Raw genomic sequence first — 27,516 nt, 5'->3', positions numbered from 1 at the left:
AGGTGGGATATCTGCTGCGTGGATCACATCTGTGAAATGCCTTCTGGGTGCTGTGGCCTGAAAACACTTCTAAATGCCAGGAGATGGAGGGACAGGCAGCCCTGTGTGCCTCTAAGGAGGACAGGGTGGTCTCAATCCAGACACGGCTGCCATGAGCTTCAGATCTAGACGGGGAGGCATCTTCCTTAAGCACGGAGGGGCAGAAGTGATACCGTCCCCCTGCGCACCCCCAAGAGTCAGCAAGGGCGTAAGCAAGGGCCCACTGCTCCAGCCGCCAGAGTCCTCAGGGCATGCGTTGGAGTCAGAGGGGGCCCCCGTCACGAGAGGATGGGGCACACATTAGAAGAGCATCTGGGCCCTGGGGGATCTGGGAAGGTGTGGATAGCCATGAATAGATTCCAGCTTGCTTTGAAGCAGAGGGAACTTGTCGGCAAAGTCCTGAGAGGTCCCGTTGAGGACAAGGCAGAAGGGAGGGAACAGATGGTTTTTAGTATCAACTAGAAAGGTCTTGATTTGGTGAAGTATTTCAGGAAGGACTAGGATATCTTGTTCAGCGGGGAACCCATCTCTAAGGAAACCCCACAGTTACAGAGGAAGGAACACACGTGGGTACCTTGTTGACTGCAGAAATGCTAGGAGAGCAGGCAGCTGCGGGAGGGTTCCTCAGGAGATGGTGTGAGCTGGGTTTTGAAAGAAGAGGAGAAACGTGAAGCCATGGAGAGGAAGAACAGTGGGGAGTAATAACCCATAAAAGCAGCCGACGTTGCGGCATGCGGGATCTTTAGTTGTGGCGTGTGCATTCTTAGTTGCAGCAACTAAAGATCCCTCAGGCTGCAATGAAGATCAGAGATCCCGCACGGCGCAACCAAATTAAAACCAGAAAGCAGGAAGAGCTGCCGTTTACCGCGTGCTTGCTATGCTGTGTGAAGGCACCACTCTCAGTGCGTTACGCGCCTGGGTCCAGCGATCCTCCCCGTGACGCTGGGGCATGGCACCGTTATCCCTCCTTTGTCGGATGATGAAGCAGGTGCACGTGACCTGAGAACACAGCCAGTAGTGCTAGAACCAGGGGCTGCAACACCTGTGCAGGGAGCCTGCACTTCTTACGCGATGCAGTCTCTGGATCAGAGAACAAAGGCACGGCAATGGGAATGACTGCATTGTGGGCAGAGCGTGAATGTAGATTAGCCCCACGGAGCCAGGGCTCTGAGCTCAAGAGGAATGAGAATCCAAGAGCCTTTTTTTGTTGTTTGATTGAAGTATAGTTGATGAACAATGTTGAGTGTGGGCTTCCCAGGTGGCGCTAGTGGTAAGGAACCCATCTGCCACTGCAGGGACCGTTAAGAAACAAAGGTTTGATCCGTGGGTCAGGAAGATCCCCTAGAGGAGGAAATGGTAATCCACTCCAGTATTCTTGCCTGGAAAATCCTATAGACAGAGGAACTTGGCGGGCTGCGCCTGGGGTTGCAAAGAGTTGGACAAGACTTAGTGACTGAACACAAAATTTCAGGTATACAGCAGAGTGAATCAGTTACACATATACTTTATAAATATTTTTTTAAAGATTCTTTTCCTGTATAGGCCAATGCCTAGGGCCTTGAAAGACTTAACAGGAAGGCGGGGTTAGATTCAATTGGCAGTGATGGGAAATGAGGGGTGGAAACGAGGCAGTGGTGTGGTTGCCGTGGTTCTTGGCTAAAGGACCAGATAAACTCCAAAGCAGAGCCTTTGAAGCTACAATGAGAGAATCACATGTCAGCATAGCCAACAATCTCTCCTCCCTCCCCAGTCTCAGGGCAGCTCCTGCAGTGGAACACGCCTCCCCCTGCCCCAGGGTCATCCATGAGGCAGATTAACTAATGCGGATGAAGCGAGCTGTGCCTATGGCTCTGACTTCACCCTGTCTTCCCTCTCACAGATCACCTGCTGTCCAAGGTCAACTCCACTTCCAGCTGCATTGAGCAGCTGGAAAAATGCTGGAGCCAGTACCTGGCATGCCCAGAAGGTAAGACCTGAAGGATAAGTAGGGTATATTGCTAGCAACAGCCAGGTGACGTTCAGAAACGTTGGAACATAGCGATGACGATCGGTTCCTTTGCCCCCAGAAAAGGAGTGTGTGTGTCCCTCTTGCAAAGTGGGGAGGAAGGAGGGACAGAAGTGACACCCCTCCAGCAGGACTGAGAAAGTTCCCTTTCAACTCCTGCAGATATCACTGGGCTCCTCCATTCGGTAACACTCCTGGCCCACCTGACCAGTGACACCATCGTTCACGGCAGTGCCTCCTGCCTTAGGGCCCCGCCGGAGTCGGCCGACTGTGAGTGCCGGAGGGGAGGGGCCGCCCCAAACGCACAGGGAGCCAGGGCGACCTTTGAAAAGCCTCTGTCACCTTGCCTCTGCAGCTCTGATTGAGGCCTGTAAGCAGTATGGCAAGGAGACCCTCACCTATCTGTCTTTCCTGGAGGAAGAAAGAATCTTTGAGAATGCCGACAGCACAGCCATGAGAAGCTGCCTCACCAGGATCATGGCCATTAGCGAAGTATGATCAGTATTATTTATTCCTGCAGAAGGTAGTTCTTGGAGTGAGGGCTGGGGGCTTCCTTGGGAATCAGTGATGTTCTAAGCCAGTTCTTCCTGCACTTGAAACTTGATTTAAAGTAAGAGGACTGCAAAACCCGACCGCCTGACTGACTTTCCAGTTCTACCTAAATCACTGGCTGTTAATGGAGAGTCCACTGTGTGATCATCACCGTGCTCAGCAGCGTCAAAGACGAATGAGCACGGCTTTCCTGTTTTCAAGGGTTTTTATCTGGTTGGGCAGGTAACACCTGAAATGAAGACAATATATTTATTCACTCACTGAGTGATTAACACCCAGCAGATGTTGAATTCATTGAATATGCGTACGAGAGAGAGCAAAACAGCTAAAAAGAGAGCGATCACACGGGGAAGGCAGGTTCCCATGGGGGAGACGTGGGCCTTGAGATGAAGAACCTGAAATCTGTGGATGAAGGATGACTATGGTGAATGAGAGGCTGCTAACCTTTCCTTCTAGAGAGTGACATAGTCATAGGACTTTTTTTTTTTTTAAGTTTTTTCAAAATTTATTATTTATTTGTGACCACACTGGGTTTGTTGGCGAGCAGGGGCTACTCTGTAGTTGGAGTACGTGAGCTTCTCATTGCAGTGGCATCTCGTGTTTTGGAACATGGGGTCTAGGGTACGTGGGCCTCAGTAATTGGAGCTCACGGGCTCAGTAGTTGTGGTGCCTGGGCTTCGTTACCCCACAGCCTGTGGGATCTTCCCAGACTAGGGATCAAACCGGCGTCCCCTGCCTTGGCGGGCGGATTCTGAACCACTGGCCCTCCAGAGATGTCCCATACTATGATCATTCTTGTATATACCTCCTCATGCACACACGTAAGAGTTTCTGTATAAACCCAGGAATAGAATTACTAGGTCATAGAATGAATCTCCCACACGGAATGCTAAATGAAAGAGTAAATCATAGAAAAGTACTTGCAGTATCAGTTCAGTCGCTCAGTTGTGTCCGACTCTTTGAGATCCCATGAACCTCAGCACGCCAGGCCTCCCTGTCCATCACCAACTCCTGGAGTCTACCCAAACCCATGTCTGTTGAGTCGGTGATGCCATCCAACCATCTCATCCTCTGTCGTCCCCTTTTCCTCCTGTCCTCAATCTTTCCCAGCATCTGGGTCTTTTCCAGATGAGTCAGCTTTTCGCATCAGGTGGCCAAAATATTGGAGTTTCAGCTTTAATATCAGTCCTTCCAATGAACACCCAGGACTGATCTCCTTTAGGATGGACTGGTTGGATCTCCTTGCAGTCCAAGGGACTCTCAAGAGTTTTCTCCAACACCACAGTTCAAAAGCATCAATTCTTCAGCGCTCAGCTTTCTTCACAGTCCAGCTCTCACATCCATACATGACCACTGGAAAAACCATAGCCTTGACTAGATGGACCTTTGTGGACAAAGTAATGTCTCTGCTCTTCAATATGCTGTCTAGGTTGGTCATAACTTTCCTTCCAAGGAGTAAGGGTCTTAATTTCATGGCTGCAGTCACCATCTGCAGTGGTTTTGGAGCCCCCAAAAATAAAAGTCAGCCACTGTTTCCCCCTCTATTTCCCATGAAGTGATGAGACAAGATGCCATGATCTTAGTTTTCTGAATGTTGAGCTTTAAGCCAACTTTTTCACTCTCCTCTTTCACTTGTAGTATGGTTCCTTTTAAATAAAGACCAAAACATGCAGTCTTTAGTTTTGCAGCCATATCCAACTCTTTGCAACCTCATGGACTACAGCCCACCAGGCTATTCTGTTCATGGGATTCTCCAGGCAGGAATATTGGAGTGGATTACCATTTCCTTCTCCAAAACATGCAGACTCAATATTATGTTGTTTAAAGATACATTCATAGGGATTTTAAAAACAAACCAAAAAAAAAAAAGACACGGTAAGTATTCTTCTGAATTGTTTGTCTTTAAGTGGAAAGTAGGAAGGAAGGCAGATGGAATCAGGGCAGGATATATAGGAGATTTCAAAGTATTAAGGATGTTTCTTAAGCTCTTCCTTAAGTTTGGGTGCTGGATAACATGGGTCATCATATTCTTGACCCACTCATATCTATTTTATACTCTTGTGTGTATAACACTTACTATTTCTCAAGATCACAGGCTTTGCCATCAGACCAGAGTTTAGATCCCTGCTTCTGCATCTGTTAGCAGTTACTGTGGTCAAGATATTTGACCTGAGCCTTGGCTTCCCATCTGTAGGACAGAAGTAGTAACTGCCTCGTATGATTGCCCTGGAAGCAAAGTTAAATAAGGGATAGACTGTCTGGTTGGAAGACATCATCCCTATTTGAAGATGTTTTTGAAGTACATCCCAAGCAGCAAATTCAATCAATGCTACTTTGGGTGGGGTCAGGGTCTGAGCAGCTACAACTGAGTGGCTTGGTGGGGGTCAGTGGAGATTACCTTTTTTTTGGAAGGAGGTGGGTGCTGAGTGAGCATAGAGGTGGGAGGAGTGTGGAGTTGCAGAGCTCACACGGTAGAGAGAATTCCAGACAAGCCCCTCCCTGGCTTGCAGAAGTGTTACATGGTGGGGCCCTCATACCTTCTGTCATGTGAGGTTTACTGGTCTGCTGTGGGAGGATAGAGGAAGTCTGAGGGTGGTCTCAGCGTTCATGATGCTGCTCACAGGATCTCCTGCCCAGAGGCCTGGACATCAAGCAGGAGGAGCTGGGGGACCTGGTGGACAAGGAGATGGCTGCCACTTCTGCAGCCATCGAAGCCGCTACGGCCAGAATAGAGGTATGGGAGTGTCTGCGAGATCGCCTAAAGTGATGCTTTGCAACTGCTACCCGTCTGCAGCATTGCCCATTGGGTATATCTCAGTCATTCTCTGCAGAGTCCCCATGTGCATGCATGCTAAGTCACCTCTGTCATGTCTGACTCTTTACGACCCCATGGACTATAGCCCACCAGGATCCTCTGTCCATGGGATTCTCCAGGCAAGAATACTGGAGTGGATAGCCATTCCCTTTTCCAGGGGATTTTTCTGACCTAGGGATCAAACCCAGGTCTCCTGCATTGCAGGCAGATTCTTACTGTCATTCTTTACTTCCACCAGGAAAGCCCCCTTCTCTGCAAAGCCCGCTACAAAACAAACCCAAACCCCCTGGGATCTCTGAGAAACAGAAAATAGAAAGTTCTAGCCGAGGGAAGATGAGCAGTTTCTGTAAGGATCCCATACTTTGGTGTCAGGCCATCCAACCTCAAGTTCCAGACTGATCACTCGCTAGTTGTGTGATGTCCAATAAGTTACGTTAACCTCGCTGAGATTCAGATTCCGTCTCTATGTGATGGTGATGACACTCAATCCTTCCTCAGAGGGAGGAAGCAGGGGTCCCCCACCTCCGGGCCACAGTCAGGTACCTCCTATCAGATCAGCAGCGGCATTAGATTAGAAATTAAGTGCACAATAAATGTAGTGCCCTTGAATCATCCTGAAACCACCCCCCCACTGCTGGTCAATGGAAAAATTATCTTCCACAAAATCAATCCCTGGTGCCAAAAAAGGTTGGGGACTGCTGTCATAAACAGTTCAGTGCGATAACGCACAGGTGTCTTGGGTCCAGGTGCTCAGTAAATCGACAGTAGCTGTTGTCTAAGAAAAGCTGAGCTGGTACCTTGGACAGGTCCTTTGATGGAAGACTCAGGCCATCCGCTTTGGTAGGAGGACCTGCCTCAAGGACCTGGTGCAGCTGCCCCTGTTGGCATGGTACCATACTTCTCAGAATTCTGGGCTCATCAGCCCAGCACCAGGATGTTAAGACACTCACAGGCCATACATAGGTCGCACCAGCTGCCTCCCACTGAGTAGTTTTGAGCTCTGAGTTGTTTTCCTGCCCCTCACGAGAACATGGGTGGGCACTGCTAGGTTTCTCGGCATCTGCGGGAAGTTGGACCCAAGATGTAACAGGACGCCAGTGGGTTCTCAGTCTCTGCGATGTATTTGGAAACCTTGCTTTTTTTTGAATAGGAGATGCTCAGCAAATCCCGAGCTGGAGACACAGGAGTCAAATTGGAGGTGAATGAAAGGTCAGTTTGAGTGGTGTGGTGGCACCTGGGTGATGAGGATCCATCTTGCCCTGCCTCGGCTCATACCAGTTAGAGTAGAACATTAAGCTGCCACAGGGAACAGCCGAGTCTATGGAATTGTCAGTATCAGTATGATGATTATTTTTTGGCCATATCACACCCCTTGGCATGTGGGATCCTAGTTTCTGGACCAGAGATCAAACCCGCGTCCCCTGCATTGACAGTGCGGAGTCTTAACCACTGGACCACCAGGGAAGTCCCAGTATCAGTGTTGTCATTAATACCACGATACCACTATTGCATTACAGGGGAAAGGAAGCCCAAGAGTCACCACTGTTCTGTTCTTTATGGAGACGATCCCCATTCCAGTCTCCTCTCTCACACACCTTTCCTTCAGGGCTTCACCTCCAGAATATTCCCTACCTTCTTGCCCATCCCAGGTCTGCCTCTCTTTAGGCCAGAAAACGAAAACAGTCTTCGGCATTGTCGTGGATCTCTGTTTTGCACCCTTGACGATTTTGTTGTTGTTCTTGCTCTTTTGCAGAATCCTTGGTTCCTGTACCAGCCTTATGCAGGCCATTCAGATCCTGGTCCTGGCTTCGAAGGAGCTGCAGAGAGAGATAGTGGAGAGTGGCCGGGTAGGCATGGGTGAGGGCCCTGGGCAGAGCAAGCGTTGTTACACTGGTTACTGAATCCCAGATTGCTGAGAGGCTGAGTCTACTCCCTACACCTTCAGCTAGGTCTTGGTGTGTGCCGTCCAGCTATGTGTGTCCACCCATGTGTGTCCACCCGAGGGTACAGTTGCCACTCCCATGGACGTCAGCAAATGCCATGGAAAGAAGCTGGGGCACAGCCAGGTCCCCTGTGGGCAGTGAGCCAGAGCCTCCAGCAGCAGGCTCATTCACCCCAACCGATGTCACTGGAACCTCCCAGGGAAATTCACGGTGCATTGCACGTCCGAGCCCCCAGAGGAGGAAGTGAGGACTTTAGAAACTGGGCAAGTCAGAAGCACCAACCTGGTGCCAACTTTCCACTGTAGGCTCTGCCATGCCTCTCTCTCTCTCATTTTTGGCTGTGCAGCATGGCAAATGGGTTTAGTTCCCTGGCCAGAGATCGAACCTGCAGCCCCCTGCAGTGGAAGCTCGGAGTCCTAATCACTGGATCCCACCAGGGAGGTCCTTGCCCTGTCTTTCTAGCAGCAGTTTCCTGGGTGATGCAATCAGACTCCCTCCGTCACTTGTTGACAGCATTCCTTCAAGTTTCTCATTCCTTTGCTGGCATCATCACCCTCTTTTCCTTTCTAATATCCCCGTGTGCAGCTGCTGCTCAGGAGACTGGTCCAGGGAGTGGGTTATGAGCCTAGAAACATCCTGTAAGGAACGAAGCCGCCTCTGCTTTGGTAGTGCTTTTGGTCAGTCTGAGAGGTGATTTTGTGTGTGTGCGGGCTCAGCTGTGTCTGACTCTTTATGGCCGCATGGACTGTGTGCCTGCCAGGCTCCTCTGTTCATGGGATTTTCTAGGCAAGAATACTGGAGTGGGTTGCCATTTCCTACTCCAGGGGATCTTCCATATCAATCATATATCCATATCAATCATATATTCCTGATTGATATATGATGCTGTGTAAATTTAAGGTGTACAGAGTAATTGGTTGACTTACACATATAAAGTGATTATCACAGGAAGTTTAGTGAACAGCCATCATCTCTTATAGATGCAAAATGAGAGAAACTGAAAAAAACTTTTTTTTCCTTGTGATGAGAACTGTTAGGATCTATTCTTGAAAGTAAAGTGAAAGTGTTAGTCACTCAGTCGTGTGCGACTCTTGGCCACCCTATGGACTGTAGCCTGCCATGCTCCTCTGTCCATTGGATTTTCCAGGCATGAATACAATAATGGGTTGCCAGTATTCAGGGGATCTTCTCCAAGGGATCGTCCCCATCCAGGGATCAAACCCAGGTCTCCTGTATTGCAGGCAGTTTCTTTACCATCTGAGCCACCAGGGAAGCTCTGATTTAGTAGCTTTCATACATAACACATAGCTATATGTTCACTATATTTATCATGTATATTACATCCCTAGCACCTTTGACTGCCTTCCTCGAATTCCCACTCCTCCAACCCCTCAGGAATAATTTTGTTTTTAATATGTATTCACGTGGTTGCGTTGGGTCTTAGTTGCAGCATGTGGGATCTAGTTCTCCGACTGGGGATCGAACCTGGGCCCCTTGCATTGGGAGCATGGAATCTTAGCCACTGGACCACCAGGGAAACCCTGTGTACTCACTGTCCTCTTCTGGCAAATGACAGAGAGCAACTAGACACCCTGAAATAAGTTATTTGTATGTACATATGAATAGTATATTTTCTTTTCTTTTGATGTGGACCACTTACGAAGTCTTTATTGAATTTGTTACAACATTGCTTCCGTTTTAAGTTTTGGTTTTCTGGCCACAAGGCATGTGGGGTCTTAGCTCCACAAGCAGGGTTTGAACCTGCACGCCGTGCATTGGAAGGCGAAGTCTTAACCACTGGACCACAAGGGAAGGCCCAAAATATATTTTCTTATATGTACAAGTTAGAGATGTTGGGATGTAAGGGAAATGCTGTCAGCTTTGGAGTCAGAAAAGCCTAGGATTTGTTTCCGTTTATTTTCTGCGTATCCTAAGAAAAAGTATTTTTGCCTCTCTGAATCTTGGCTTTCTCATCTGTAAAATGGGAATAATAATGTCCACCCCCCACTCAGAGTTACTGTGAAGATTGCATGGGCTAATACATATAAAAAGTACTTGGGAGGTAGTTGGCATACAATAAAAGTTCGCTATTATTATTTTTCTCTTCCCCAGGGTACAGCATCCCCTAAAGAATTTTATGCCAAGAATTCTCGATGGACGGAAGGACTTATCTCAGCTGCCAAAGCTGTGGGCTGGGGAGCCACTGTCCTGGTGTAAGTATCTGTCCGACGCAGGGCTCCTCACCTTCACTCCCATTCCAGTGATCCACCCCAGGGAACAACTGAGGGGAAAAATCTGGCCCCTAGAAATGGATTGCTGATAAGGATGTTAATAGAACTGAAAGTTTAAAAAGGAATCTGGGTCTCCTGGGGCATCACAGGAGTAGGGCAGGCAGTCTGGGTTCCCGGTCTGCCAAGGTGATGGAAGTCTCAGTGAGAACAGAGGGGTTACAGCTGTCAGTTTTATAACCCGTCTGGTCTCCTGACTCTCAAGAGACGCAGCTGATACGGTGGTGCAAGGCCGAGGGAAGTTCGAGGAGCTCATGGTGTGTTCACGTGAAATTGCTGCTAGCACCGCCCAGCTTGTAGCCGCCTCCAAGGTAGGATCTGTGATGGGCTCTCCACGAGGGAGAGGGGTCCCCAGCATCCAGATCGAATTCCTGATGATCTGAGGTGGAGCTGATGTCATAATAATAAAGTGCACAATAAACGTAATGAGCTTGAAACATCCCTGAAGCCACCACCCCCCACCCCAACCCTGGTCCATGGAAAAATTGTCTACCACGAAACCTGTCCCTGGCGCCAAACAGGTTGGAAACAGTTGCCCCAGGGCACTGTAAGGTCTGGCTAGGTTAGAAACTCGAACCCTGGCGCTGGCCCCAACAACAGAAGGTTTATCCAGCATCCAGGTAGGTTGAGTCTCAAATTAAAATTCTGCCTCCAGGGGTCTCCTAAAAGCCTTTGTTCAGCAGGGAGCCCCTCTGCCCAGCTCTCCACATGCACTCCTCTTGGTTTCCTCCCTTTTATTACAAATGGCCTTTAAGGGTCCAGCCATGCCTACCCCCGAGCAATCATACCTTCAAGGGGCACTCCAATAAGCACAACGCTGGCCCAGGCAGCTGGTTCCCTGGCCTGGCTCTGAGGTTCCACAACCAGTGTCTGCCTCTCTTCAAAAGGCTCCAGATTCGAACCATTGCTCCAATTAATCCCAACACAAAGCTCATCACCAACATCCTTCCACGGGGTGTATAGTTCCCTGGGGAGTGTTCTTTGACTGTCCTTGTTAATGGGCCCAGATTGGGTTTCACAGCTGGAACACTTTATCAAAATAGAGGGGAGAGAGAAGATGGGATGATTTGAGAGAGTAGCACTGAAACACATGCATTGCCACATATGAAAGCCAGTGGGAATCTGCTGTATGACACGGGGGACCCAAAGCCAGTGTTCGGTGACAGCCTAGAGAGCTGGGCTGGGGAGAGAGGTGGGAGGGCGGTTTTAAGGTCTACAGCCACGTGTATGCCTATGGCTGATTCATGTTGACGTATGGCAGAAAGCGTCACAATATTGTAATTATCTCCTGATTAAACATAAATTTTTCAAAAACTGATAGAGTTCAAGGCCACCAGGCAAATAAGCCAGAAATGATTTTTAATGCTAGAGAGTGATGCCAGCAGTTGACCCCCATAGGGTGTGAGTTTTGAGAAGTTCATGGGTGGCCACAGCAGAGCCCATATATTTGTCAAGAGCCATCAGTTGACTGTTGTGTGACCCTAAATCTGCTTGGTTCTGGCAGGTGAAAGCTGATAAGAACAGCCCAAACCTGGCTCAGCTGCTGCAGGCTTCTCGGGCCGTAAACCAGGCCACTGCTGAGGTTGTGGCCTCAACTATTTCCGGCAAATCACAGATCGAGGACACAGGTAGGCTTTCAGAAGCCGCGCCTTTCTTCTTCGTCGTGTGTGGGTGGGTACATTCTTCTCCACCGTCCCAATTTCCCAAAGGCTGGCTTCCAAATTCTCTCTAGTTTTTCGTCTTTGTATATTCCAACTTATTTTCTTGTAAGTTGAGATACCCCATGGGCATGCTATTTATAGCACTATATGGACAGGCCTTAGCTAGTTTTTCCATTGAGTCATTCCTCTGAACTCAGAGAAATGACCCCCCAGGCCTGATTGTCCATTGGGGAGGGGGAGGCGGTTCCAGTCCTGGTTACTCTGTCTTCCTTCTACTCTACCCCATTACTTACATCCACACATCTGTTGGTAAGTGACAAACCAAGCACTTCAGCAGAACATTGGCATCGGCCACTTCTCAAGTAAATGGCAGCTGAAGTATCATTCAACAAGACCCTTCTTTTCCCATTCTTACAGACAGCATGGACTTCTCAAGCATTACGCTGACCCAGATCAAACGGCAAGAGATGGATTCCCAGGTAGGAACTCCATCAGTAAGTTTAATCAGACTATTGCCTATGACATTGACCCCAAATATTATTTCCATGGGGAGAAGTCAGAGACTTGTGGGAGAAATGAATACAGATATACATATCACCCCAAGAATGAACATAAATGATGCTGGAAGAAAACAGTGGAGGTGGAGATAGGTGATTAGAAAAGATCAGAATCTTGGGCGTGTAGCATTGACATATATACACTTGTTGTTTAGTTGCTAAGTCGTGCCCGGCTCTTTGCGACTCCATGGACTGTAACCCACCAGGCTCCTCTGTCCATGGGTTTCTCCAGGCAGGAATACTGGAGTGGGTTGCCATTTCCTTCTCCAGGGGCTCTTCCCAACCCAGGGATCGAACCCGTGTCTCCTGCATTGGCAGGAGAATTCCTTACTGCTGAGCCTCCAGGGAAGCCCGTATATATACACTGCCATGTGTAAATTTAATAGCTAGTGGGAAGCTGCTGTATAACACAGGGAGCTCAGCTCAGGGCTCTATGATGACCTAATGGAGTAGGATTGGGGGTAGCTGATTCACTTCATTGTGCAGCAGAAACTAATAAACATTGTAAAACAATTATACTCCAATTAAAAAAAAACATTCCTAAAGTTAATGAGAAGGAATAACCAAGAACCAACCCTTCCTTTAGTGAGAGTGTACCTTTTCCTGCACAGTAATAATGCTAAGTTATACCAACACCTCAGAAAGACCAGAACCATTGTATTTTGTTTCTTCCTGGACTTACAGGGAACGGGGATTGAAAGACGGGTTGTAACTGGATTAGAATATATCATACAGATAGACTTAACACTAGAGTTTGTCCTTCTCCCCCCACCCCCATTTCTTTCTGTTGTTATTTATTGAGTTGATGAACAATGTTATGTTAGTTTCAGGTGTATACACAGTGATTTGATGTTTGTTTGCATTTACCATGAAATGATCAACCTAAGTCTAGTAACTATTTGTCTCCATACAAGTTATTACAATAATATTGACCATATTCCTTATGCTCTATATTGCATCCCTATGACTTATTTATTTTATAACTGGAGGTTTGTACCTCTTAATACCTTCACTTATTTCCGCCCCCCCCTTCTTTCTTGCAACCTCTGTTCTCTGTATCTGTGAGTCTCTTTTCATGTTGTTTTATTTTTCAGATACCTCATATAAGAAAGCATTATACAGTGTTTTTCTTTCTCTAGCTGACTTATATCACTTATAAGACCTTCTAGATCCATCCGTTTGTTGCAAATGGCAAGATTTCTTATTTAATAGCTGAGGGTGGCTCACCAGTAAAGAATCCGCCTGCAGTGCAGGGGACCTGGAGTCGTAGGTTCGATCCCTAGGCCAGGAAGATCCCCTGGAGGAGGAAATGGCAACCCACTCCAGTAATCTTGCCTGGAAAATTCCACAGACAGAGGAGTATGGCAGGCTACAGTTCATGGGTTCGCAAAGAGTCGGACATGACTGAGCAACTTTCACACACATTCAGTATGTTTTTAGTTAGTGATTTATCAGAGGAATATGAGATAAGCTCTTCTCTCATTTAAGCATTGGTCGTAAAGCATCATTTTCAACAGAGGATCCCAGTGAGAAAGACCCGGGGATAGATGGATGAACCAGAGGGTGGAGAAATCAGAGCGGAGACAAGGGTGAAACTGAGGACTGGTTGAGCTATGGAAACAGCATGCATAACACAGAAGAAGAAGTCCCAGACCACAGAGGAAAAGGATTAGTCAACGTGAGACCATTCTCGGGTCCCTGCTCAGAGAAAAGGCCAATTTTCCCCACAGGTTAGGGTGCTGGAGCTGGAAAATGAACTGCAGAAGGAGCGTCAGAAACTGGGAGAGCTTCGGAAAAAGCACTATGAGCTGGCTGGGGTCGCCGAGGGCTGGGAGGAAGGTGAGCCTGGCCGAGGACTGCACAGCCCATGGGGTTGCTGGGAGGATGTGATGAGGGCCTTCCCCCTCCAGGAAAGCTGACCCAGGAACTTCTCCCTCCTCCCTTCTCTCTAGTGTTGAATGGCCTGAGAGCCCCGAACTGGGGTAGACCGTGGTGAACAGAAAGTTTTTGTAGTCACCTTTCAAGACCTAAATGTTGACCAGTGGTCGGGCACTCACCACTGTTGCCTTTCAGGCTCAGTTAACCTGGTTTTCTCCCCCAGGAGTTTTGTTCTGGGCCAGCATCCAGTTGAGTAGTGAATGGATGAACAGTGAATGGTGAAGACCCCAGCAGACAGGATTAGTGGGTTCCAAGCTTCCGGCTGCCTAGAACCAGTGATGGGTAGCCACGGCAAGAAACTGAAAGGGGTCAGGAGCTAGAAATAGGGTGGCGTGGAGGAAGGTTTGGCCCGCCAGCCCGGGAACTCCCGGTCACCCTGAATCTGGGCGGACTGCTTTTCTACACGTCCAAAGAGGCCAACTTGATCAACTGAGGATCGTGATTCTTGTTGGGCTTGCCGGCTCTGGGAACCCACCACAGATGCCTCCCTGGACACTTGACCCGGGAGATGCAGTTAAGGATCCCATGTTTTAGAGCCCAACCTGGCAGCCGGGGTTGTTAGTTAGATGAATGCATGCGTGTAAAAACACTGTGAAACAGAAGTAACTTGTCTTTTAGGAACCGAAGCACCACCATCTACACTGCAAGAAGCGAAAGCCGAAAAGGAATAGAGTCACACTGATGCCCCACGTGTCAGAGTGTAAATCCTTGCTGTCCATCGATGTGCGCGCTCTGCCCCCAGTCACGGGCCAGACCCTGGGGGTCCACCCCAGGCCCACCCAGGCCTTCCAGAGATCCCTTCCACGGGGACACCCTCTGTGTTCCAGCCTGTGATCTGGGTTCTGTCACAGCCCCTCCCCCAGAGGAGGGGGGACTAGGGCCACCCCAACAGAGGGGACCTCCTTCCTGGAAAGTCCTGCTTTACCCCCAAACATCTGATGTCCTTGTTGGTGGGGGGTGGGGGCGCTGCTGCTGCTGAGCTGTAGAGGAAGGATCTCACACCTTTTCTCTCCTGTCTTCCTTTCAGTCTTTTCCGTTTCATCATTTGCACAAACTTGTGAGCACCGGAGGGCTGATGGATTCCAAACTGGGACCCGACCCTGAGTCTGCACAGAGTCGGAAGTGGAGCAGACGTGTCCTGGCAGAGAATGCCAAGGCTGTGTCCCCTCTTTTGGCAGTTCCGTGGATTCCCACTGCTTATGGTGGTTGGCTGGGTTGTTTTTTTCTCCCCCCCCGCAAGTTCTACTCACATAGCCAACTCTCCCAGGGGATCGCCCCTGAAGCCCTGGGCTATTGCAGGCCCCCTAACCACAGCAGCTCACAGCGACGGTGCTGACCAGGCTTCGCCATGGTGCTCCCCGCCAGCCCCCGAGCCGAGTGTCCTGCTGAGCGAGTGTGGGTCCACCGAGGCCACTCCCCGGGGTCGAGCGGAAGGAGAGCGAGTGCCTTGCCTTCTAAAGCTGGAGCCCAGCCGAAAGCCTCTGCCCGCCTTCACAAGGGAAGGGGATGACAGAGAGAGGGAGAGGAAGGATGCCCACAGCCCAGGTCTTCAGGAGTCCCTCCCATCTTAGAAACTCCCTGTGACTGGGCTGAAAAACCTTTACCCCATGCTTGAACCCAGCCGGTGAGAGTTGCCACGTTTCCTGCCCCCCCCGCCCCCAAAGGAATGTGCCATGGTCCCTCAAGTTGGCACCTCCCTTCAGACACAGGTAGGGCCCTAAGGGGGGAACATGTGAGGGGTTTCCAATCCCTTTCTGCCTTGGCATCCTCTTGAATCTCAAGGAGATAGTTCCATGTTCTACCTAATCAATAGACCCAGAAGATCAGGCCAGCTCCCAACAGGAAAGAACCCTGGGCTTGCTTTGGTACCTTGAATATTTATGACAAACCTCCGTCAGCAGCAGCAGCAATCACAACCTACAAAAAAAAAATGCTGGCAGCAACTGAGATTTCAGGTGTGACTATGGCAAGGCGTGCATCGCTGCCCTGGGACATCTGTCTTTAAGAGGCAGAAACAAGGTCAAGATCTGGTCTGTTACCAGTTTGGATCTCGAAGCAAGAACTCAAGAGAATCTGGGTCAGGGAAAACCAGAGGGGGGAGGGGACCTCTGGCTCCGACCCCTTCCAACCACACGTTCTGGGCCCTCGCTGCCTTGCAGACAGAATGAAGGAGGAGGATGAATGAGAAGGAGGAGCGTGAACAGTGTCCTGGAGTCAGGCAGCTCGCCAGCACTTCTTCACCTCCAGATGGACCCCGGCATTTAAGTGACCTTCCCATCTTGGACAGACGATGTCTTCCTTCCTTTATCTGTAGCAGCTCATAGATTGTAGCCAACAAGCACGTCCCAGGACCTGTCCCCAAGGACCGTAGCTGAGTGTGGCTACGTGACAGGTTGTGAGACCCCTGTTTGATCACTGTGAATCCACTCTCCTTCCTCCCTACCCACCATCAACTCCCTCTCTCTGCGTTTTCTCAGGCACTCGAAGAGCTGCCTCCCATTAGCTCAGATTATGAGACTCAGATGTGTGCTCTCCAAACTGGGCTAAAGAGGCAGCAGCCGTAGAAACTGACCAGTCTTACGTTGACTGCTTCTTTGTGCTCAGCTATGGATATTTTTCCATCCAAGGCTCAGATGGAATGATGTGTATGTAGCATCCTTCGCCCCGCTGTACCAGTTAAGCCGATTGGTGTGTTCTCAGCATGGGTCAGCATTTCCAAAGGTGGCTGGTCCTTGCTTCCAGCATCCCAGCCATTCAGGTGATTGTGCTTCAAATTACCAAGGGGGAAAAAATCTAGTGTATTGAGCCAAATTAGGCTTCTCTAAATGACCCTCCCTCTAAAAAGAAGCCACAGTAATTTTTAAAACTTGCATGAGCTTTTCCAGAGTAATAAAACAATTATGGAATTACTTAAACAGGAACACAGGCTAGTTCAGTCTCCCATGAAGAAATATATGTCAGAATTGGTATAATTACTTTCATAATCACTTAGAAGCTAGCCCGTTCTCCAGCTAAAATCAAAATGTCGTACTTTGGCTGTTCTAAAAACAAGCGTGTTATTCTGGGTGTGAAACACCTTGATTAAACCATTAATCACATCCTAGGGCTAAAAATGAACCTCACAGTCTTAGTCACTGAGTATCATTCGTGACTGGAGTCTCATGGGTCAGTATAAGTGGGTCACAGCAAGGCAGGACAACAAAGAAATGGCATAGGGCTGACAAGAGGTCGAAATAGCGCTATATCCATTATCTTAATTGTGTAACACCGTGTCTCTCATCTCTAGAGTTAGGATATGAGCGTACCTGATAAGGAAAAAAAAAAAAGACCTGCTTTTGTGGGGTTAAATCTGTATCTGAGCACGGAGTTTAAGTGAGACTCGAATTTAGATTGTTCGCTAATTCTGCTGCACATGGGAGGATCCCTGGGATCCCACCTGATTTTGAGTCCCTAACCCAGTGGCTGGAAGAACCACTGCCCAGAGCATCCTTTCTTGGAAGTGTCTGAGCTGCCAAGGCGGACGACAGGTTTTACACTGGGTACCATGGGGGTCACAAGCACGTGTCAGTCCGGTTGATTTGCTTCTGCCTCCTGCTAAGGAGCTGGTTCTGAGCTCACACCTGGCTGGTGCCTGCTTCTTGGCCAGCTCCTTAGTCTAGAGGGGTCTCCTGGCTCCACTTACCTTGGTCTTTAATGAGTGGTGAAGTTTCTTGCTACCTTCTACCACCTTTCCACGTCTCTGGAAATCCTTCCCACCAATGAAAGCCTTCAGTCTTGGCATTGGCCTTCCACCTAGACCGGCTTTGCCCTCTCTCTGCCATCCTCAGTCCTCCAGAGACCACACTGCCTGTCGCAAAGAAAACCGCCACCTCGGGCCTGCCAGCCGTCAACTCAGCAAACCGGGCCAGCTGCCTGCTGCTCACGACTCCCAGGTCCAGACCAAACGGGATCAACAGCCCACAGTGGTGACTCAGTCTCTTACCCCAGGAGCCAAAGCAACACGAGACAATTGGTCAAGCATCGTTGGGTCCGATTCTGAGAGTAGGTTTCGTCTTTCAGGTGACCCTCGACTACCTCAGGTTTGAAGGCCCTAAATTAAGCTGATTGCTACTCACGGGGACAGACCGAGGAGGGTTCGGAGAATCCTGGTGATAACACACTTGTCTCAAACTTGCAACAAACTCTTCCACGTTTCGGTTTGCAGGGGTGGGGTTGGGTTTGTTTTTCTTCTGTTTTTAACCTTTTCCCCCCAGTTTTCCGTTAGAATAGTTCCTACAAATGAATTTCATTTTTCACTGAGTGCCTACCTTCCCAGGGCAGGTAGCCACTGGCTTTGTTTCCTTCCAGCAGTACTTTTATTATGGGTATTAAGACTTTTCTTTGTATAATACATTGCATCTGTGTTTTCAATTTTTCAATAAATATTTCAACCTGGCAATGGAGAGTACTGATAACTGATCAACCAAATTGGTTTTGAGATCTGGAATTCCAATGAAAAGCCTCCATTCATATCCCAAGGTTCACTGAAGCATACAACTATCACATTTCCTTTGCTCCTTTATTTATTTATTGGCTCTGCTGGGTCTTTATTGCTGCCCGTGTGCTTTCTCCAGTTACAGCGAGCAGGGGCTCTTCTCTAATTGCAGTGCTCAGGCTTCTCAATGCAGCAGCTTCTGGTTGCAGAGCACAGGCTCTAGAGGACATAGGCTTTAGTGGTTATGGCACACTGGCTTAGTTGGCCCACAGTATGTGGAATCTTCCCAGACCAGGGATCAAACCTGTGCCCCCTGCATTGAGAGGCAGATTGTTAACCATTGGACCACCAGGGAAGTCTTCCTTTGCTACTTTAGAGAAAAGAAACATTAATTCGCACCCCTTAAAATTTTCCCATCCTCTGTGTGCTCTCTTGTCCTTGAGAATGGTCAGAGGGCGTCAAGTGTGCAATATAGTGCTGGAATTTATTTGGAAGACCAGGTCTCTGCCTGAAATCTCGGGTCTCAAGCTATGGATATTTTCTTCATCCTAGGATAGGTATGTTCAGGCTCTTCTGCCCATGGAATTTCCCAGGTAAGAATACTGGAGTGGAGAGCATCTTCCCAACCCAAGGATCAAACTCGATTCACATCTACACTGGCAGGTGGATTCTTTACCACTGGCGCCACCTGGGAAACCCCTGTCCATCCTAAACCTGTGAAAATCATCGGCCATCTTAAAATGGCATGGGATGAATTCTGCTCAGGGCCAGAGCTGCCAGTCATAAGAGGATTGAGAGCAAGCAGCTACCAGAGGATTTACAGAGGGAGCTGGCAGAATGGGACTGGCTGCATGAGGACTTTCCTGTCTGTAACTTAATGCTGCCAGTGTGTTAAGCCAAGGGGACCTATCCGGGAGGGAGGAAGATGGGGAAGACCTGGGGTCAGCAAGGAGGAGAATTGCCCAAAATGATTCATCAAGAACAGAGAGAAGGAAACAAGTGGTTTTTGTGTTTAGTCAATCTGTCCAACTCTTGGCGACTCCGTGGACTGCAGCCTGCCGGGCGCCTCTGTCCGTGGGACAGGAGGGCAAAGAATCAGGATAAGAGGAGGAAAGTGGTGCAAATGCACAGGGCGGGAGATGATCTGGATAAATACAGAGGGACCCTTGCCTATGAATACGTTTTGTTTGTGGTTTTTGCTGCATTTTTGCAGCATTTGCATGCTGGTGGCCACACGGTGTGGCCACAGATTTAAAAATAAAGCCAGTGAGGCTTAATCTTGCTCACCATGGTTGTCATCAGCCTCTAACGCATTACCCAATGTAAGTTTAAACATTATGGAGTGAATGAACTCTCTTTTTATACCACACTCTTACACACAATTCATGTATCCATTCATTGCACATCCTCTGAAATGCTTAATGAAGCCTTTATGTTCCCTGTCATCAAAAGTTACTTTCACATATTCATTGTTCCCTTTTCAAGGATCTACTCAACCAGGCACTGGAAACACCGTGGAAAGCAAAAATAGGTGTGGTCCTGCACTACTGGAGCTTACAGGCTATTGTTGAGTCACTCGGTCATGTCCAATTCTTTGCAACCCCATGGACTGCAGCATGCCAGGCTTCCCTGTCCTTCACCGTCTCCTGGAGCTTGCTCAAACTCATCTTCATTGAATTGGTGATGCAAGCCAACCATCTCATCCTCTGTCGTCCCCTTCTCCTCCTGCCTTCCATGTTTCCCAGCATCAGGGTCTTTTCTAATGAGTCAGCTCTTTGCATCAGGTGGCCGAAGTATTGGCGCTTTAGCTTCAGCATCAGTCCTTCCAATGACCATTCAGGGTTGATTTCCTTTAGGATTAACTAGTTTGATCTCCTTGCAGTCCAAGGAACTCTCAAGACTCTTCTCCAACACCACAGTTCAAAAGCATCAATTCTTCAGCGCTCAGCCTTCTTTATGGTCCAACTCTGATAGTTCAGTTGGTAAGGAATCTGCCTGCAATGGAGGAGCCCCTGGTTTGATTTCTGGGTCAGGAAGATTCGCTGGAGAAGGGATAGCCTACCCACTCCAGTATTCTTGGGCTTCCCTTGTGGTTCAGCTGGTAAAGAATCTGCCTGCAATGTGGGAGACCTGGGGTTGATCCCTTGCTTGGGGAGATACCCTGGAGAAGGGAAAGAATACCCAGTCCACTATTCTGGCCTGGAGAAGTCCATGGACTATATAGTCTATGGGGTTGCAAAGAGTCAGACATGACTGAGAGACTTCCACTCACATCGCATACATGACTACTGGAAAAACCATAGCTTTGACTATATATATATAATATATGATTATTATAGAGGATAATATATATTATCCTTTATATATCCTCTATAATATATATATATCCTCTCTATATATATCTTATCTCTATATATAATATATAACATATAATATACATTTATATTAATATATAATATGTTATATATATCCTCTATATATATCCTCTCTATATCATATATATCCTCTATAATATATATCATCCTCTATAATAATCATATATATAATGCATATTATATAATTTATATGTAATATATAATTTTGTATAATAATTGTATAATATATATACTAAGCTGCTAAGTCACTTCAGTCATGTCCAACTGTGTGACCCCATAGATGGCAGCCCACCAGGCTCCCCCGTCCCTGGGATTCTCCAGGCAAGAACACTGGAGTGGGTTGCCATTTCCTTCTCCAATGCATGAAAGTAAAAAGTGAAAGTGAAGTTTCTCAGTCGTTTGACTCTTAGCGACCCCATGGACTGCAGCCCACCAGGCTCCTCCGTCCCTGGGATTTTCCAGGCAAGAGTACTGGAGTGGGGTGCCATTGCCTTCTCCATAATATAATATGGAAATATATATAATATATATAATTATATAATACTTATATAATATATACTATATAATATAAATAATATATACATATATAATATGGAAAACATAGCTTTGATTATATATTAATATACATATTATATATTATATTGTATAATATATTTATGATATATTATTGTTTATATTATATAATAAGTATACTGTATATTATATATATAATATATATTAGCCATGCCAGGCATCTTGCAGGATATATATATATATATATTAGCCATGCAGGATATATATATATATCTAATATATATATTAGCCATTCCAGGCATCTTTCAGGATTTATATATATATTAGCCATGCAGGATATATATATATATATATCTAATATATATATTAGCCATGCCAGGCACCTTTCAGGATTTAGTTTCCTGACCAGAGAGTGAACCTTGGTGCTCTTCAGTGAAAGCATGGAGTCTTAACCACTGGACCACCAGGGAGATCCCTCCTACATTGTTTAAAATGAAAATTATTACAACAGGTACATCCTCTAGAATCAGCAAACACTGCTGTGTTCTTATTGTACACAAGAGACTACAGGAGAGGGAAAAATAAGAGATGGTCCCTTCTTCAAGAATCTTCCAAACATGGGACAAAGACAGACACATACATTAGAAACTGAAGTGTGGAAGGGCTGAAACATTATTTCAAGAAACCTAGCAGTCTCCAAAGAGAAAAATAGGCAATAACTTTAGGAAATAACGGCATTAAGAGAAAGCTTTTAAGAAATAAGATGTAAGCATGTTTCAAGGCTCAAAAGAGTCAGAGCAGGTAGACCCTGAAATCTGGCAGAAATCAGAGACCCTGATGCTGGGAAAGATTGAAGGCAGGAGGAGAAGGGGACGACAGAGGGTGAGCCAGTTGGATAGCATCACCAACTCGATGGACACGAGTTTGAGTAGCTCCGGGAGTTGGTGATGGACAGGGAGGCCTGGCGTGCTGCAGTCCGTGGGGTCTCAAAGAGTCAGACACGACTGAGTGACTGAGCTGAAGTGAGAAGCGACTTCCTTGAGGTGCAGATTCATTTATTCTTCCCACAAATCTGACTCCATGTCTACTGCGTTTAAGGCACAAGGGATACAGTGCCGGGGCAAGCCATCCTCCTGACACTGAACAAATGTGATGCATGACCAAAGGGTGCGAGTAAAGGACATTGAAAGGGAGCTAATACATTCAAGGAGGTCCAAGGAAGCTTCCATGTAGAAATGACTTTTAGGCTAAAACCTAAAGATAAGGAAAAGTTGGCAGGGGAAGGATATGCCAGGCAAAGCTAACAGCAGTGAATGCGAGTTTGAGGAATAACAGAAGTGCTTACCAGCCGCGTGACCAAGTTAGAGCCCAATTATAGAAGTCCTTGAATGCCGTTTGAAGTACGTGGGACTTTACGCTGGGGGTCTTAGGCATGGTGTAATATAACACCTCATTGTCCTCATAATTTCATAACCTCAGTCATCTCCTAAATCTTCCACCTGCCTGAATTCTGCCCCTCTCATGCCATCCTCTTTCTGTAGCTGGAGTAATCATCCGCCCTCCAAGTTACATCTGATCTCGTCAGCCTCTGTTGTTCCGTCACTCAGTTGCGTCCGACTCTGCAACCCCGAAGACTGCAGCATGCCAGGCTCCTCTGTCCTTCACTGTCACCCAGAACTTGCTCAAACTCAAGTCCATTGAGTTGGTGATACTAACTAGCCGTCTCCTCCTCTGCCCTAGCCCTCCCCAGTCACCCTCTCTGCTTTCTAAAACCATTCAATAGCCTCCAATTGTTGTTTCATAAAATTGAGGTCAAATTCACATAACATAAAATTAACTCTTTAGAACATTTATTTCATTCACATTGTTATGTAAACAGCACCTCAGTCTATCAATAGTTGGCAAACATTGTCATCACCCCAAAAGAAAGCATGGTACCCATTAAGCTGTCGGTCCCTATTCATCCCCTCTCCCCAACCCCTGGCAAGCATCAATATGTTTTCTATTTCCACGCAGTAGTGTTCAACAGATGGCGTTATAAACCAGCATGGAAATATGAGCTATCTAAACACTCAAAACATCAAATTTTTATGGATAATATATATTTAGGTTGGGCTTCCCAGGTGGCGCTAGTGAAAAATAACCCGCCTGCCAAAGCAGGAGACATTAGAGACACAGGTTTGATCCCTGGATTGGGAAGATTCCCTGGAGAAGGGAATGGCTACCCACTCCTGTTAGTAATGCCTAACGCGGCTCCCGCCGAAGTCCAGCTCCAGCACACTCCAGTCTTCTGGCCTGGAGAACAATCCCGTATAGTCCATGGGGTCGTGAAGAGTCAGACACAACTGAGCAACTTTCACTTTCTCCTGTTGGTCAGTACCTGCTTTCCTGTTTGTCTCATGTGGCATCCTGGGAGCTTGTCTTGGCTTTCCTCCTGCCAAAGTGTGAAAATTGTCAGTTCTTTCCTGTGCAGGAGGCCAACTATTGGGTAGGGTTCCCAAGAATATGGCTGTACAGAAATGTGGGCTACACCCCATTTGCAGCTAATGTCCTTCCAATTGTTCCCAGCTCTCTGGGGGAAGCAGTGATCTCTTTCTCTGGGCTCTCTTTGGGAGAGGCTCCAGTTCTGTAGAGGACTGCATCTTTGGCACCCTCTTTGGGGAGACCCCTGCTAAATCATATAAGTCTTACTGGTTTTAGTTTTGAGTCAAGACTTCCCTGGTGGCTCAGATGGTAAAAGAATCTGCGCACAGCGTGGGAGACACGGGTTCGATCCATGGGTTGGACAGATCCCCCGGTGAAGGGGATGGCTACCCACTCCAGTAATCTTGCCTGGAGAATTCCATGGATTTTGTAGGCTACATAGGGTTGCAAAGAGTCAGACACAACTGAGCAACTCACACTTTCAGCAGGCATACACATGCCTTTGGTTTCAAAAAAATGAAAAGGAGGAGGGTATTCAACACTGCCAGGAACATTTGTTGTTAAGCTGGGCTGATAGTAAGATATTTGAAATAATTCAGGGGGTGGAGCAGCGGGCAGAGGAGTTCCCTGACATCCTAGTGGTTAGGATTCGGCACTTTTACTCCCGTGGACCAGGGTCAATTCCTGGTCAGGGAACTGACCTTCCCACAAGCCACGAGGCATGGCCAAAAAATAAATTTTTAAGAAACTTTTAATTAAAATTTAAATATAAAATTTATTAAAAGAAAAAGAAAAAATTTTGAAAAGAGTTCTGTGGTCAGAAGTTGGCCTTGTAAGCCGATATTCAGTTCTTGATGGGAGCTATTGTTTCAGGCTTCTTTTGTTCTCTGTGGTCCTGCTCCTTCATGGGAACTTCTGTCAACTGAAATCCCCTTCTCGAACCCCTGCCAACTCTGGTTCACCAACCTGTCTTCCTCTCCCTTGCTGACACGATTCTACTGAGGATAAGAGGAATGTCATTGGTTTCTTTGGGAAACTTCAGACCTCCCCGCACTGGCTCTGCTTCAACCTCTTCCCTACCACTCAGATGAGCTTTGGAGACTTCCAGACAGTGGCTAGATGCCTCCTCAGTCATTAGTCACTAGCCTAAAATGTAGTTCTCAGCCTCCATCAGATTACCTATCCAGGGCAAACAAAAATCTCACAGACCTGCTCCATAAATAATGATAAAAAGAATTAGCCCTCATATTGTGTACATAACCTCAACTTGTCCCATTTGCCATGGGATAAAATTTGGATAAAAATATAAAGTTGGTATAAGGGCTTCTATGGTGGTCCAGTGGTTAAGACTCTGTGCTTGCAATGCAGAAGGTGCGGATTTGATCTCTGTTCAGGGAACTAATATTCCACATGCCCCGTGGCCAAAAATATAAAATGGGTATAAACCAATGAATTTGTATTACTAAGTTTTACTGACTCATGGCTAAAATTTTAAATGAAAGCTATAAGATCTCTGCATTTGCTTATACGTGCATGTCTATACATGTATATTACAAAATGTTTAGGTGATATTTTTCTGCCTTTGGATGCTATTACCAAGTCAGTTATAAAATCCCTTAAAGGAGTTCTATTTGAATTGATTTAGAGATAAATGTTCATTGGAAACATTTTTTTAGATTGTATGACAGCTGTCATAATAGCATGTGTTTAAAAAACCTTATCAAAATTGGTGAATTTTGTGTAGCATTTTGATATTGAAGATGGAAGGAAATAAAGCAACATTTTCTGCATATTATGCTTTATTACTTCAAAAAAGGTAAAAGCATAATTGAAATGCAGAAAAAGATTTGTGCAGTGTATGGAGAAGGTGTTATGTGACTGATCAAACAGGTCAAAAGTGGTTTTTGCAGTTTCATGCTGGAAATTTCTCACTGGACAATGTTTCACAGTCAGGTAAACCAGCTGAAGTTGACAACAATCAAATGGAGACCTTAATTCATATCAATCAATGTTTTACCACACCCCGGACAAAGCCAACATACTCAAAAAACCCAAATCAAGCATGGAAAAATCATTTGCTGTCACAATACAACCTGGCCCAAACTGAACAGCTAACACCTGGTCTATTAGTATGAGCAGTAAAGAAAAGTCCTTTTGGCTCCTCACTACCGCTCTTCACGGAGCTTCTACCTAAAACCACAGGTTCTATGAGGGAAGGCAGCAACCTACTACCACCGGCTACCACCTCTCTTCCCAACCCCCCGTTGCCTGGCAACCAGCTCCCTCCTGCCCCTCTCGCGTGAGTCGCCCGCAGTGACGCGAGACAGGCGCGGTGCATGTTGGGACCACGCGGGTTCGTGCCCTTCTGGGCCCTCTGGTCAGCGAGGCTGACAGGTCTTCGCGGCCTAGAGTGCCGAACGTCGGAGACTTGCGGGCCGCAGCCGCCTGGGCTGGCTTGTTACCGGGGCCGTGGCCAGACCGTCCACCCTCACCTGGAGGTGCGCACTTGGGTAAGCCCCTTCCACGCCCTCAGGCCGCATAGGTGTCTCAGGCTTCCCTCTGAGCTGGTCACCAGCGGCTTCGGACTCCGATGATGTGGTGGACAGAGCGGTGTGTGTTGGGGTTCGTCAAGCACGTCATAATTACGAGGCGGTTCAGTGCTTAATAGGTGCACAGCGTTTGTGGCTTAGTGAGGGCCCCAGCCATTCTTCGTTGGCCTTCCTCACTGGAGTTTGCCCCCGCCCTCATGGGTCCCACGATGCTGGGACATGATTCTGCTCATCTCAGCAACGTATCTCTCTTCAGGATTCTGTTCCTGGCCCTCTTTTAACAGATGCTGGTCTGCTACACCGTCTTCTCATTTACAAGGGTGGTTTTAGATGGTTTTTAGTTCTCAAGTAACAGGACTTCTAAGCTCTAAGACAGCATTTTGTCTGTTTGTAGGGACTTGTGTGCCTTTTTTTCATATCTCAGACTTTCTAAAGTGAAAGTGAAGTCGCTTAGTTGTGTCCAACTCTTTGTGACCCCATGGACTGTAGTCCTCCCTCCATGGGAGTTTTCCAGGCAAGAATACTGGAATGGGTTGCCATTTCCTTCTCCAGGGGATCTTTCCTACCCAGGGATAGAAGTTGGGTCTCCCACACTGTGGGCAGACTCTTTACCATCTGAGCCACCAGGAAATCCCTTGTGTGCCTTTTTCATAGCTCAGCTCAGTTCAGTTCAGTCGCTCAGTCGTGTCAGACTCTTTGCGACCCCATGAACTGCAGCACGCCAGGCCTCCCTGTCCATCACCAACTCCCGGAGTTCACTCAAACTCATGTCCATCAAGTCGGTGACACCATCCAGCCATCTCATCCTCTGTCATCCCCTTTTCCTCCTGCCCCCAATCCCTCCTAGTATCAGAGTCTTTTCCAGTGAGTCAACTCTTCTCATGAGGTGGCCAAAGTACTGGAGTTTCAGCTTTAGCATCATTCCTTCCAAAGAACACCCAGGACTGATCTCCTTTAGGATGGACTGGTTGGATCTCCTTGCAGTCCAAGGGACTCTCAAGAGTCTTCTCCAACACCACAGTTCAAAAGCATCAATTCTTCAGCGCTCAGCTTTCTTCATAGTCCAACTCTCATATCCATACATGACTACTGGAAAAACCATAGCCTTGACTAGATGGACCTTTATTGTTCATATCTCAGGCTCTTTCCAAATCTGAAGTCAAAATAATTTACTTTCTTTCCCATTCCCCCACCTCTTGTGTGTTCACTAAATTCCCATAGTTACAAAGGCACGAAACTGTCAGATTTGACTCTTAGCCAGCCTTGTAGCCCCATTGTTCTATGAGATTCCAGGTGCTATATACAGCTGTCTCCATCCTTTGCATTTTTTAGCCCACTTTCTTTCTTTTTGTTTATTTGGCTGCACCAGGTCTTTGCTTATTG

The 27,516-nt window shown here is 47.3% G+C and overlaps 1 protein-coding gene across 3 annotated transcripts in view; it reads left to right on the top strand.

The window, feature by feature from the left end:
* HIP1 (huntingtin interacting protein 1) overlaps window positions 1-18,236 on the top strand; it is a 134,194-nt gene extending 115,958 nt beyond the window's left edge. For 2 of the 3 annotated variants that reach the window (XM_040261244.1, XM_040261261.1), the window contains exons 20-32: window positions 1,919-2,005; window positions 2,207-2,314; window positions 2,400-2,536; window positions 5,220-5,330; window positions 6,562-6,620; window positions 7,165-7,258; window positions 9,467-9,567; window positions 9,848-9,953; window positions 11,147-11,270; window positions 11,721-11,782; window positions 13,591-13,699; window positions 14,417-14,498; window positions 14,826-18,236. In XM_040261244.1, coding sequence (XP_040117178.1) covers window positions 1,919-2,005; window positions 2,207-2,314; window positions 2,400-2,536; window positions 5,220-5,330; window positions 6,562-6,620; window positions 7,165-7,258; window positions 9,467-9,567; window positions 9,848-9,953; window positions 11,147-11,270; window positions 11,721-11,782; window positions 13,591-13,699; window positions 14,417-14,469 — 1,151 coding nt within the window. In that variant the 3' untranslated portion in view covers window positions 14,470-14,498; window positions 14,826-18,236. The remainder of the gene's footprint in view (window positions 1-1,918; window positions 2,006-2,206; window positions 2,315-2,399; window positions 2,537-5,219; window positions 5,331-6,561; window positions 6,621-7,164; window positions 7,259-9,466; window positions 9,568-9,847; window positions 9,954-11,146; window positions 11,271-11,720; window positions 11,783-13,590; window positions 13,700-14,416; window positions 14,499-14,825) is intronic. The other variant, XM_040261254.1, reaches the window with a different exon arrangement.
* The last annotated feature ends 9,280 nt before the right edge of the window (window positions 18,237-27,516 follow it).

This window comes from Oryx dammah, unplaced genomic scaffold (assembly GCF_014754425.2).
Source record: "Oryx dammah isolate SB20612 unplaced genomic scaffold, SCBI_Odam_1.1 HiC_scaffold_2, whole genome shotgun sequence".
Taxonomy (NCBI): Eukaryota; Metazoa; Chordata; class Mammalia; order Artiodactyla; family Bovidae; genus Oryx; species Oryx dammah.
This window is presented reverse-complemented; position numbering and strand designations above follow the sequence as displayed.